The following is a 13,325-nucleotide window of genomic DNA, read 5'->3' as shown; positions in this document are numbered from 1 at the left end:
GGGGGGGGGGGCCGTGCCGCGCGCGCGGGGCGGTGCGCGGGGCGGGCGCCGACGTCAGGGCGCCGCGCGCATATTGATGCGGGGGCCCGGCCGCGCTCGCCAAGGAGCAGAAGGAAGCAAGATGGCGGCGCAGTAGGAGCGGGGAGCGCGGCGCCCGGGCTGTGCGTGCTGGATGTCGGCGAGGCTGAGGGACGCGGCTGAGGTCAGAGCGGGCTCCCCCGCGCCGGCCGCCGTCTCCGGCGCGCATCCCCGCGAGGTGTCGCGGGGACCGCGCCGCGCGGCGCCGCCGGGGATGGGCGAGGAGGGGGCGCCGCCGCGGGTCCCTCAACATGGCTGACTGACAGGGCCCCCTCCCCGCGGGGCCGGACCCGGGCTTCGCCTCGCCGCCCCTCCCCGCGCCTTTGTCTGCGCACGGGGACGGCGGCCGGAGGCGTCCCGGCTTTGTGCCGCTCCCCGGCCCCCGGCGGACACAAAGGCGGGCGCAGCCGCGGGCAGAGGGGGAGAGAGGCGAGGGTCGTGCGGGGCTTGGCGGGGGCGAGGCGGCGGGAAGCGGAGCGCGGTCCCGGGGGGCTCGGGAGGGAGAAGTGCGGGCTCGGCGGGGGACTCGGTGCGGGGCCTCCCTTTTTCCGTGCAGTTGTCCAACACGCGCGTTTTGTCCGCGTTGCTGAACCCCGCCGTCGGGGCCACTTCCACGATGTGGCCGCGGGATGAAAAGGAGAAATCACTTTCCCGAGCGTGTTCCCCTAAAATAACGCTGCCGGCGAGGTCGAGCTTGTTCCCCGCCAGATGACAGACAAGAGCAACAACCTCCCCACGCCTGAGTCGGACGCGGCGGTGTGTGCTTGTGCTCGCTCGCATCGTGGCGTTGATCGGCGTTAAATCACCCCTTAGACACCGGCAGCCCCGAGTTAAAAGGAGGCTTTTCGGCTCGCGGTTTGAATCTTGGAAATTCGGCAGACTCTTTTCTGCTAAGTAATTTTCCTTTTCGGAGTGAGGTGAAGGGAGAAGTGATGTGCTCTAGCGTGCTTTTATCGCAGCCGAAAATCTCATCACAAGATTTGTTTTCCATGATGAGCGGCATGCCAATGTGCGGGCTTTGAGCAGTGATCAGAAGCACTGAATATCAGTCCGGTATCATTTTCTTTTTCGTTTCTTCTTTTCGCTGTGAAGTTTAAGAGTTTCAGAGATGAGGAGATACTGTCCCTAGTGAAAGCAGGTCAGTGGGTGTTGTTTGTCGGCTAATGAGGCCATTCTATTCGAATGTTAATGGCAGGTTGACTTACTGCAGCAGGGGGTGAGTGCAGTCACACGTACATTCACTCGCGTATCTGCATGTGTATTCCACTACGGCACTTTCTCTGGAGGTTGTAAAGTGCAAAACAGGACGTGGTTGCCGAAGATACTCAACGGAGAGATGTCAATGGTCTTAGTCTTGTATAAACTCATGTCTAATAGTCATGCATAAATTGGAGTTGTAGAGGGATCTATCTGACTGCTGTTGTTAACACTCTGAAAGAATGTACCCATTCTGGATTTTATCCCGCAGAAAAAAAAGCAGCTTGGAATCAATGAAGATAAATCACTGTTGGGCAGTATTTTGTCTCTTTTTCTCACGGAAAGTGAATCCTGCCAGTGAAGTCAGAAAACATTTAAGTCGAGCAACCAGGGTGTAGGGAGGAGGAAAAAAAGGGAGGGCAAAGATGTGGAAAATAAGAGTGCTTTGGTGGTAGGACTAAACTGTTCACGTGAAATTAAGAACTCAAGTCATCCTTCAGTGGAAATAGTTCATTTTGGGAAGTGACTTAAAAAAAAAACACCTCAGCGAATGCATCCAGGGAACCTCAGAAAGTGGTTTTCTATTGCCCATTTCAAAACTAATTCTTAACAAATCTTCAAAAGAAGAAAAGGTTGAACGGGAGCCACTGAGGCTCCGAAATTTGCCGAACTGTCACTCTTTGTAGTAAGGCTTTTAACGAGGACTTTGGCATTGTGCTGATTCCTGGCTTTTAGCCAGGAAACTGGTATTGTTTTGATATAGTATACGTGGTCCTAGACTTTGCCATGTCAACATTGTTTAAAGAACAAGAAACGTGTGCTTGCTGAGGAGTTATTATGACGGACATCAGATTTCCAAGGTCTCTCGTTGGCACCAGTGCTGCACTGGGTAACAGAAACAGGAGGTTGTAAATGTTTTGGCTTCTGCATGCAGAATCGGGAGACCCTGTAGCTGCTGCTGGAACGGGGATTTCAGCTGCCAGAGTTGGATGGGACTCTTCCTTCTTGCCCCAGGCACTTCAGATGCTGCTGGGACTCTGTCTTCCATACAGTTCCTTTAAATATTAGCAACAGCCAGACAGTGCTAAAGAAAAGAAAAGAAAAAAAGACCAACCAAAAACCATCTCATCAGTTTTTTGAACAAGTCTGCTGCTCAGATGTTGAAAAATGTGAAGTTTGGGTTGGATTAATGCTACCAACCCTGTTCAGGATTACAGGGAATGCTTCGCTTCTAAGTTACTTGCATGGACAGTTTGTTTCAGTGTGCCAAAGCAGTGACTTTAAATCCCTTGCTCCATTTAAGTCTGAGGGGGAGATGTTTTGTGCTTTTATAGGAGCCAAATAAGGTCCTTTTTAAAAAGCTGATAATTCTTCAAGGTGGAATTTCAGAAGAACTGTCAAATTTGGCTTGTCATAGTGAGTGACCCTTCTACCTCTCTCACTGGGCTGCTGCACAGCAGCACTAGGCATGGTAGCAGCATCTGTAAGCCAGCTTCACAACTGGAGCCTGAAAGTGGTAGAACAAAGTTGCCAAGTTTCAAGTAGAATTGGTGGTTATATTGGAAACTGTGCTGGAGAACACAACCACAAATGATTTTGCCAAATAATATACAGTATTTATTTAGTCCAGCTCTCTGATTGCTGTTAAGGCAGTCAGCCAGCAGCAGTAAGTGTTGTGACATCATTTTGAAAGGAAATGTGCTGGTTCTGAAATGGAGTGGGATGTACTATGATTCATTATTAAAAAAAAAAAAAAAGAAAGCTGTAGTCTGAACAGAGATAAAGCATGTGACTGCATCATGGCTGAAAGCCAAAAAGAGAATTATATGAATCAATCACACTTGAAGCATTTTTCTCATCCCTTACTCCATAAGGCAGTGAATACCATCTTACTCATTTAATGATATTCTGCAGCAAAAATATGCTTTTGAGCACTGAACAAGTAACTAGTAACAAGTTGCCATAGTTCCGGTTGTTAGACTTTCAGATCATCACTGCTTGCACATTCAATTTGCATAGCTTGTCCCAATATCCTAGATAATAAAACTTTACAAATGGAAAGCACCATGAGTAATCACCCTCTCAGTCACCCATTGAAAAGAAGTCACTTCTGCCTTCCCTTAGGATAGATAAGTCTGTTTAAAAAAAAATTATATATGGAAAAATTACTCATTTTGTCAAGGAGTTGCTCTGTGGGGGACACAGTGGTGGTGGGGTTAAGGAATAAAATTCTGAACCTCCAGCATCAGCTGGACTAATCCCAAGGACAGCTGATGACTGACCCAAAAAGGTTGTTTTGATTAAAATATTGAGAATGTGCCTTGCATTACGTAGCAGGGAGTAACAGAAGGAAGGTAGAGAAAAATAAGGTTTGAGAAATAGAACAGCTAACTAATTTCACCCACATATCTAACACTGTTCTTGAAATGAAGAAAAAAATATGCTCTAACTTATAGGAGGATCAGAAAGAGTGTTCTACTAGTTTTTCACAGTAAAGGATTTTAAATCTGAGGTCAATTTAAAGAAAGTTGCCATGCTTTGAAAAAATTGAGAAAAAACATTAACAAATAAAAACCATAAAGATTTAAATTCCTATCTGTCTTTTCAAGTAGGCTTGTTCATCTCTGTCAAACACCTTCCAGAACTCTGAATCATCTTAGGAACCTGAACAAAATTCAGGCTGTCCTTAAAAAGCAAAGTTTTCTGGGGAGGTGTGGATTCCAATTTGGAGTGCTGTTAATCTGTAACATACATATGGCAAGAAATCCCAGTAGGATTATTCTGACAGATAAATAAAGGCTTCCAGTATTTGACATAATTCCAGGTGTGTGTGCTTTTCTTCTTGCTAAAAAAAAAAAAAATAATAAAAAATGAACAAGGCATTTCTATTGCAGTGTGGAAAGGAATAGGCTCGTTCTATGCTCAAGTAAAGCAAGAAGGGATAATTCAGCATTTTAACCCTAATGGAGTACAGAGATTTGTTAAACCACAACATACAGTTTCAAAGAAGTAGCAGAGAAGTGAGCAGGTGAGTGTTTAGATAGCTAAGATAACCAGGAGTAGCTCAATAACCAAATACCCCTTGGAAGTGTCTTCCCCAGGTACAGGGCAGCGGCCCCCGCACTCTCTGAGTAATTACTGTGATGCAATTTAGACAACTTGAAATAACCTTCACATGTTCTACAGCGTTACCTCTAACCTCAAATATATTCCACGTGGTTTGCCAGCGTATGAATATTGGTTTCACCAGGTGTGTGCATGGTGAAGGAGAAGTTTCTAGGTTTAAGCTGAATTTTTTGCAGATGTATAAAGAATGACTTCTTTACTCTATGTGAGCTACCTTGTCCTTAAATTTACATTTCAATGACTAAAGTTTAACCAACTTCTCTGCCTAATTTCCTTTCTAATGATGCATAAGCAGTCCAAGTTTGTCTTCCAGTGTCCTGGTGTGAGCTACTTTAAGTCACATCGTGTTGGGAAAGGATTTGGCTCCATTGCAGTAAAACCCCGGCTTACCAAGTGGGTAGATGTTTAGGTCAGGACGATGACTCTCCATGTGGTTGCGCACGTGGTTACAGTGTTTACAAACAGTGTCCCAGCATCCTCGGCAGCTGCCTTGACGCAGCCAGTGAGGACAGAGTTCTAGGAATGTCCCTGGTCCTCGCAAGCGGCGGAGGAGGGGAAAAGAAATAAAAAAATGCACAGTTTTAAGAACCCATATCGCAGTTTGGTTTTTGGCTGAGCTTTCTGCATCTGTGTTGCATTCTGGATCTCTGGGTCCTTTGTCGGATGCCGTTGTTTTTTCCCTCAGCACTCGAGCGCAATCCGGGCTGTGTTGACGTGTTTGTCTGGAACGGACTGACCTGAACTATGAGATGGGGGTTAAGGGAATTGTTGCAAGGGTTTCAGATTATTTTTATGCCCCTCCTTCCCTTTTAAAAAATTTTATAATTCAATCCCCAAAAGCTTTTATGACAAAACAGCTCTTTGCAATACAAGAATCCCACTGTAAATGGTTATATATTTTTTCCTTAATTAGGCATGACTCACTGCCTGTTAGGATACTAGAACAATTCCCTTTTTAAAGAACAAAAAAGAAATCATGAATCCTACTAACTTTATAAGTAAAATCAAATAGGTGAAAGTCTTTACTACTTAATTAGACATGTTGACACAAAGAGGCGTTGCTGTTACGAAAGCTGATACCACTGTAAGGCAAGTTTTGGATCTCCATTAGACACAAGAAGCTTGCTGGAGATTTCTTCGTTTACTCATCCAAATGAATAACGCCACCAATCTGTTGTTCAAAAAAAACCCCCAAAGGATCAGGGCCAAGTGGTAGTAGTTACCGGGGATGCCTTGCACAGATGAAAATTCTGTGATTCTGTGAAAACACACTGTAGCTGGTCAGAAGCACCCAAGTGGCAACATGTTTCATGCTCTCCCCTGTGGACCTAAACCAAAGCTGTCAGACAGGTTTTAGTCTCCAGAGACACTTGAAGCCTGTGCTCTTGCATGCACTGTGGGACCTCGTTGTCAGATGTTCTGCTCCTCATCCAGTCTCATGAACATTTTTCAGGCTTTCTTACGCAGCTTTGCAGCAAGTGCTCGGAACAGTGTGCAAAGCACATCACTTGCCTTACAAAATGAATCCTAAGATCTGTTTTTAGCTCATAGGGAGGAAGCAGTTGGTACAAATGTCTCTTCCATATTCTGAATTTGTCTAGATGAATCATAGTATTCAGTCATGCAACAGAGTATGAAGGCTGATCCACAGATCTTGTTATACCTATGGCTTCTGCCAGCAGTGGTATTCACATTGGTTGCTTCCATTTTATGTTAATATCTATTACATCACTGTATTGTTGGTATTACATTGCAGTGTTTTCTTGCTCACCTGTCTCATTTGTGAGACACAATTTTTGTGTCATATCCATATCCATTGCTTCCTTACTGCCTTTCTTTTTCTTTTCTGACTTCTTTTTGACCCACAGTTCCCATTACTCTTGCAGCAGCTGGGTAGCAGAAGGTAGCAAGCAAGAGTAAAGAATATATGATAGAATATGTGACAAAGGTATTCCTGACTTTGTACTGAGTATTTGTTCCTTCTCTTGCCACTTCTGGTGCTGTTGGAGAGATCAAAGGGTAGACATTAACCCTGGGCCTGTTGCTGGAGGAGAGTTTTGCCCTCAACTTCAGTGTCCTTTAGTATCTTTCCATATTTGTCCCTTTGCATGAGAGACAACAACTGTTCATGCTGCACTCACCCCCATTTCATGCCCCTGGTGGTTTTTTTCATCTTTGTTTAATCTGTTTGTTCTTTCAATGCTACTTCACTTGTGTTTGAAGTCACATTCTTTGAAGTTATACAATTTTTATACTTGCCAAAGGACACAAAACTCTTTCAGCTCTTATGTAAGCAAAAAGGAGAAAAGAATGATTGCATATTTCCTCTTGTGTGCAAGTAACATTACTGTCCTGCTCACGGTAAAATGAGGAAAAGGAAATGTTGCAGTAAAGCAGGAGTTTCTTCCATTCTCCCAAAGTTCACAGAAGTGAGATATTTCTGTGAAGCTTGAAGTGCATGTACAGCTTAATAAAAGGAATGCCATTTATTCCTAAAAGAGAGCATATGAAATCTGGAAAATACATTGGACTCTCCTCTCCCTGGGATATGGAGAAGTTTGGGTGTGTGTATGCATGTATTACAGACTTTTAACATACTTTCAAGTTACCAAATTTTGTTCCCTCTGTACTCCTTTGTTTGCTTGTCTGTTTGATTTCAAGTTTGTCTGCCCAGAAAGCTCTGAATTATTACTAAAATGGCAATAGTAAAAATCAAAAACATGAAAGCTGAACAACCGGAAGGGGTCAGATTTAACACTTATTTAACTTAGTAGACATTTTGGGGGAAAGAAAATCTGTGCTAGTGAGTTTCCATTCCATGCACAGTTAGTTGCAAGTGTACACATTACATACCCAGAAGCAAGTGAAAATACTGACCAAATAGGGGAAAACACTCTTTATATTTATAAAGACAAAAAATGCAAAAACCAGAAAAATACAGCCTTTCAGTTCTCTGTTGTTTCTATGGTGCTCTCCATATTCTACATGGAACATTTGTTTTCCTTAAGTAAGTTTAGACCTGTGCTTTTCTGCTTCCCTATAATCCTTAATGCAGAGAAGAAACTTCTGTAGGTGTGAGAAGGCAGTACAAAAAGAAAACTTGTGCTGATCTGGGTTTTTTTCTCTCTGTTACTGTGTGTAGTGCCCAAAAAGTGAGAGACCAGGCAGGAAGACACAGATTTCTATCAATTTTCCCACTATGCCTATGTGTGCAGTTGACAATATGTTAAGTATAGGTGGCTTTTTCAGCCCCCCAGTGTTGTGAGCTGGCTTGTGATCCTGCAAACTGATGGCAGCCCCTGCCATTTTCACAAAGCCCTGTTCATTTTCCTTGGGCTCAGAGAACTGTAACAGAGACACTTGTAGAAGTGAGGCACTTAGTCAGCCTATATTTTGGAGTAACTGGAAAAAAAAGAAAGGTAGTTTTGGAGCTATTCTTTTCTTCTTTGAGGGGACAGGGAGAGGAAGTGGATGGAAAGGCTAAGAGGCAGGTATAGAAGCTAAAAGCTGATTTTTACTTTTAAAAAAACCCCAAGTTTTCAGAGCAGTTGCAAGTTGACATGTATTTTCCAATAAAATATAAAGTCTAGCTGATGGATTAGAAAGAAGTTTTCCCTCTGGAAGAGTGAATCTAACTACTATGCTTTTTCTTGAAACAACTAGCTCGTTGAAGATACTCTGTTGGACAAGCTGAAGCATGAGTCTAATTCAGGATGGCAACTCTGATGCTTCTAAATATAAGGAGAGTGGATGGAGTGAAATTAATTATTGCACATTAGGAGGTACCTCATATCCCAGCCATGAAACAGAATCCCACTGTGCTTGGGGCTGTACAAACATAAGCCATTTTTGTTCTGTTTTACTGTTTAATTCAGTGAAGGAGGCAGGGAAAAGGGGTCTGGCAGCACACAAGGGGTCAGAGCGTTAGTAACTCTTGCGTATAGCAGAGACAGGCAGCTCCCTTCAAAAAAACTAAATATTTGCAGTAAATAAAGCAAAGCTGCTATTGCTGCCCGCTCTGTGTACATATGTCTGTATATGTGTGTAAGAGGAGTTCCTCACCAGCACTGCTGCAGTCTTTTCCCAAGGGTGCTAATGTTAATGAGCAGGCAAAACACGAAAAGAGTAAGAGAAAGGGTACAAAATTAATAAGAAACAACTGAGAGCCAAAGCACACAGAGATCACGCATTGTGGTACAAACCCTGCTGGAGTAATTCATTTCAGTGTCTTTTTTTTTTAACCCTAAAAGACCTACAGGAAAGCTGTGGTATAGCTAGGAACTGAACCCATATCTCCTAAACCCCAGTGCTTTACCCATGATACCCTCCTTCCTGCTCATTCAGAGGTTTACAGATAGTTTTCTCTGCTTACTAAGATAACAGAAGTATCAATTTTAAGAAACAGAAACTAGACACTTTTCACTTTTTTTCAGAAGTTGGTTTTCAGTAGCATTTTCTGTTTATTGAGGTGTTCTCTTTTTGCTGCACAAACCTTCAGACCTTTAAATCAGCAGTGCTCATCCAAAACAACCCAGCAAATTAAAATTAAATAAATCTCCTCAGGGAAGAGGATGGCTCCTTTTGTGCACTGCTTTGCAGCATTGTTTAAACCCCACTCCAAGTGAAAAAGGGTGCAGGAAAGGATGTTATCTCCATTTTACTGGCACTGTAGATGTTTCCATGCACCTCCAAACAAATAATTAAAGTAACAATAATTAAAAATAGTATATTGTGTCAGTTAATCACACTGTGTGAAAGAGTTATGTAATGTCATTTCAATAAGTAAGTATTCTAATAACTCCCTTTAATGCCCTCAGTCCTCCTAATCATTCAGGCAAGATTTCCCACAGTCTGTAAACTGTTCATCTACATCAGCTTCAACCTAGGACACAACTCCCATTTGATCTGTTTTACCAATTAAAGGTGTGTCATGGTTCACAGGCCCTCGTGTTGACATCATACTTGGTAGCAGAGCTCAAAGGAGGGGAAAAACCAAAACAAGCTTTTAATTTGTTGTCAGAAATCTCTTTGCTGGAGATGGGATGTACAAACCTGTGCAGGTACCACAACCTTAGAAGCATTCATACCTTTCTGTGCAACAGTCACCTGTTATCTCCTAGACCTGAAATGGAGATGGTAAGTTTTAATGTCTCCCTCTGGCCTTTGAGAGTTCCTGTGCTGGGGGTGATAGTCACAGCTCAGCCTGCCTGGTGCAGAGTGCGTTTCACCAAGAGTCTGCCCTATTTAACTTCAGCACATTCACAGACTTATGATACATTCCATGATAAAATGCATTTGGAAATAAAATCCGATTGGTAATTTAGCTCATGCAGCATCTCTGGATGCTGGCAGAGGCAGTTGACCATGAAGGACAGATGGATTTTTCCCTGCTATGTTTAGGGATCCAATAGCACTGCAAACTACTTCGGAAGATGCCGGAGTGGGGGCATTCGCACTTGCCTCTCCCGTTGCTCCCCTCCCTAGGTTTGGAGGTTCAGCCAAGCTCCTGTGCACATGGCCCTGCTGTTTACAAACACGCTCCCAGGTGTCCCGAGGCACAGCGATGGGCTGAGGGTGCCCCGCTGCAGGGCCGGGTTCCCTTCGTGCAGCTTGCGAGAGCTCCTCTTTGAGCTCCTGTTTCTCACCCATGCTCGTGGCTGCTCGTAGCAGGGCTGTGACGGTGGAGAGTGCTGGCTTGTTTGGGTTTGCTCATTTTACATTCAAGCAATATTCAGGCCAGGGGTTTAGAGCAAGGTTGTCCACAGTGAGTCAAAAATAGAAACTTTATTGCTCGATAGAGTCGTGGCGCTGGGGAGCGCTAGCTAGATATACAGGCAGCAGCGAGGAAGGTACTTTTCTGCTTTCCAGAGACACTGCTAGGGAATTGGGTAACATTTACAGTAGGGCAGGATTTCAAAAAGCCTGTGGAAATGAATGGGCACATTTTTTTTCATTTCCCACTAACAAACCAGGGACCGCTTTTTGTCCAGGTTTAAGAGATGGGGCTTAATGAAACACAAGTAGTTTGGAGCAGCTAGTATTTGAAACCACAGTTGCATTATCACTCGGAGAAGACTGCCTTGGTTCTGCTTTGTTTTAGCAGGCCATTGGCATACAGCAAGAAAGAGGTTTGAACAGCTGTGCATTGCTGCATTAAATGGCCTCCCATAGCTGAGGCACAAAAGACAAAGCCTGCTTCTTTCCAGCCGCTCAGCTAAAATTGTATTGACTTACTTTTGCTGCTCTCCTCACCAGTTCAGAGTTCAAGGACTCATATATCTACTGTACCTTGAGTCCAGATAACAAGATATAACTACATGGAGGGAAACAAACAGAAAAGTTCCTGTTCTTCAAAGACGATCATTTTTCTGTACTTGTTCCCCTGTTTTGTTTCGGGGTGTGCACAGTTTATTTTTCTCCTTTTGTTTTACTCTCCTCCCCGCTCACCCTCCCTCTCACCCTCTGCTGTGCGCACACCCTCTCCAAGCCGCCTCTCTGGCTTGCCTGGCTGAGAAATGCGGACTCAGCAGGGACTGGTAACACTTTAACTCTTTGTCCTATTCTCAGCTCTCTCAGCAAAGGTCAAAGCAAATGAGACAGCTGCACTTGAGACAGAGCTGCTATAGGAGAGAGAGATGTTGACCACAGACTGTATCCCCTATCCCACTTTATTTTTTTCTTGAAGTGTATAAAGTGTATGGCCAGGGTGATATGAAACTTTGCATAGGTTTGGATGGCTGGATCTGCTCATTTCTCATTAAGAGGAAATGAAAGACTCGTGACTTTTGTTTGTACTGGCCATATCATGCAACCTCTGCTGATAAACAGAAATAATTTAGGAGCTACTTCCTCAAACGCCTGAAACGTGGTCTTAATTTCATCAATGCAAAGCCAGCAAAAAGCTATTACAGACAAGAAGTCTCAGTTATGTGTCTTTGAAGTAATTTTGGAACCTGTGGCAGTATGCCCTTATACGGTTCTTTTCCCTAATAGCCAGAGCTTTGCATTGTGTTGTGGGACCATGTGGACTCCAATTTCAGTGACTTAGGACAGAAATCGGTTTTATTTTTCTCGAGAACAATTCAGCACTGCCATTTGCTTACCACTGAGAGATGAACCTGCTGGGCCATCATCAACATTAGCACGTATCCACGTGTGCCACGAACAGGAAGAAGGTTCCCCTTTGCCCTTCAAACCACCCGCCGCGGTGTTCCACAGGGCTGTGAGGGGTGCGCGCCAGCGGGAGAGTCGGCGCTAGTTGGCTTAGCGACATCGACACTGGCGCCAAGATTTACCTCCCGTCTTGGCACTCCAGGTCATGCTGGTGTCTCGCCACGTGCTTACGCGCACATGGCAGCAGTGTTTACAAACATGACCCCAGAACTCTTACGGGCAGTTATGAAAGAGCCAGCAAATGCCACATCCCGCGCGCCAGGGTGACCTAGATTGCCAGTGCTGGGAGTGAATAGCGAGGCACTCATACTGAACTCAGGCTGAGAGACGTTCGGGGCAGACGATTTGCTCCCAAACTCTTTTGAAATATCATTGCCACCATGAGAGCGTTTTATACCATAAACTAAAAATAGCTACTATTAGCTAGCAGGAGCGGCGGATAAGTGATTCAGCAGCTTGGGGATAGAACTGACTGGGTTCTTTAGCACCCTAAGTCTGTTGAACTAACTCAGAGAGTACGTAAAATTTTCGAAACGGGAAGGAACTGCAAAGCTGACTTACTTTGGCTAAAAGAAAAGAACGCTGCATGATTGCGTGGTTCCTGACTGACCGTTCCTTTTTTATTCCTTTATTAACACTTGCACTTGGGCACTAATGAATGCTTTGTAGTCAGGATATAACCATCCATTTAGGAAAAAGATGACCTAGTAGTTTCAAAATAAACACCTCCGTCTACAAAATATGAATACCACTCTATGGCTGACTTGATTTTTCTGACATGGACCTTAGGGGAAAAAAATCATAGCTGAAACTCTCCTTTAGCAAACCAAGGACTCTGTGCTCAACTGGCACATGTCCATTATCTTCACATGTATATTTTTTACAGTAGATGTCTACTTCAAAAAAAAAAAAAAATCCCTTCTTTACCCTTGAAGTTCTGTAAAGACATTTGCATTCTATGCCAAATTACTCCAAAGCAGTTTGCTTCATAGAAGTTAGCAGTTTATACTAAAGTTGAGTATATGGTCAGACAACTAGTTTTTGACAGATTCTAGCATTCTTGGTAGTTGTCTCAGAAATACATTTATGTGGAGGAAGACAGATTCTATAACTGTGAGTAGTTTCCAATGATAAACAGAGCTTTCTTTAAAAAGCTGCTAAATGAGCAAAAATAACCAACACTTGTTAATAAATCAGTTCCAGGTTTCACTTTTGGAATCAAAGAATTTAATCTCAGCTTTGCAAAAGCCTACTAAATGGTGAAAAATTCTTTTTTCCCTCTCAAGTAGAAAGTTTGACCTTTCAGAAGCAGATGAGATGGTAAAAAGATGGTAGTTCTATGTTATATTAGTTGCTATAATACATCTCAGTGTTTGTAAATAATCATAATGACAAAGCCCATGGGAAAGACACACTACGAGCTTCTCCATCCCTCTCCTCCAATGCAGTTAAATCCCGTTACTGAATAAAACTTGTAAGTATAAAGCTAGTCCATAGTCTTCATCTTTTCCAACCATACCCATGGCAGGTCTACATTGGAGTTGTCAGAGTTTATGCAGACTTTTTTTGCTACGTAAACAAAACAAAACTAGAGAGGCTGACACATGTCCACTCTGGCCTGGTCACTAACTCATTTCTTGTGGTCAGGCAGCTCTACTCCGAGCAGATGAAGTGCTCTGCAGGTCAACCTCTAACCCATCACTGGTTTTGCCCAGTCTCCTGGCTATTTTTAATCTTGCATTGAGAATGTG

The 13,325-nt window shown here is 43.7% G+C and overlaps 1 protein-coding gene across 3 annotated transcripts in view; it reads left to right on the top strand.

Moving 5' to 3' along the window:
• The first annotated feature begins 95 nt into the window (after positions 1 to 95).
• The window catches only part of TET2 (tet methylcytosine dioxygenase 2), a 71,450-nt gene continuing 58,220 nt past the window's right edge, over positions 96 to 13,325 (top strand). For all 3 annotated transcript variants that reach the window (XM_027636029.1, XM_027636028.1, XM_027636030.1), the window contains exon 1: positions 96 to 202. In XM_027636029.1, the coding sequence (XP_027491830.1) occupies positions 173 to 202 (30 nt within the window). In that variant the 5' untranslated portion in view covers positions 96 to 172. The remainder of the gene's footprint in view (positions 203 to 13,325) is intronic.

This window comes from Corapipo altera, unplaced genomic scaffold (genome assembly GCF_003945725.1).
Source record: "Corapipo altera isolate COAL_440 unplaced genomic scaffold, ASM394572v1 22b, whole genome shotgun sequence".
In the NCBI taxonomy this organism is placed as follows: domain Eukaryota; kingdom Metazoa; phylum Chordata; class Aves; order Passeriformes; family Pipridae; genus Corapipo; species Corapipo altera.
Note: the sequence above shows the minus strand (reverse complement) of the source record. Positions and strands in the feature narration are given on the sequence as shown.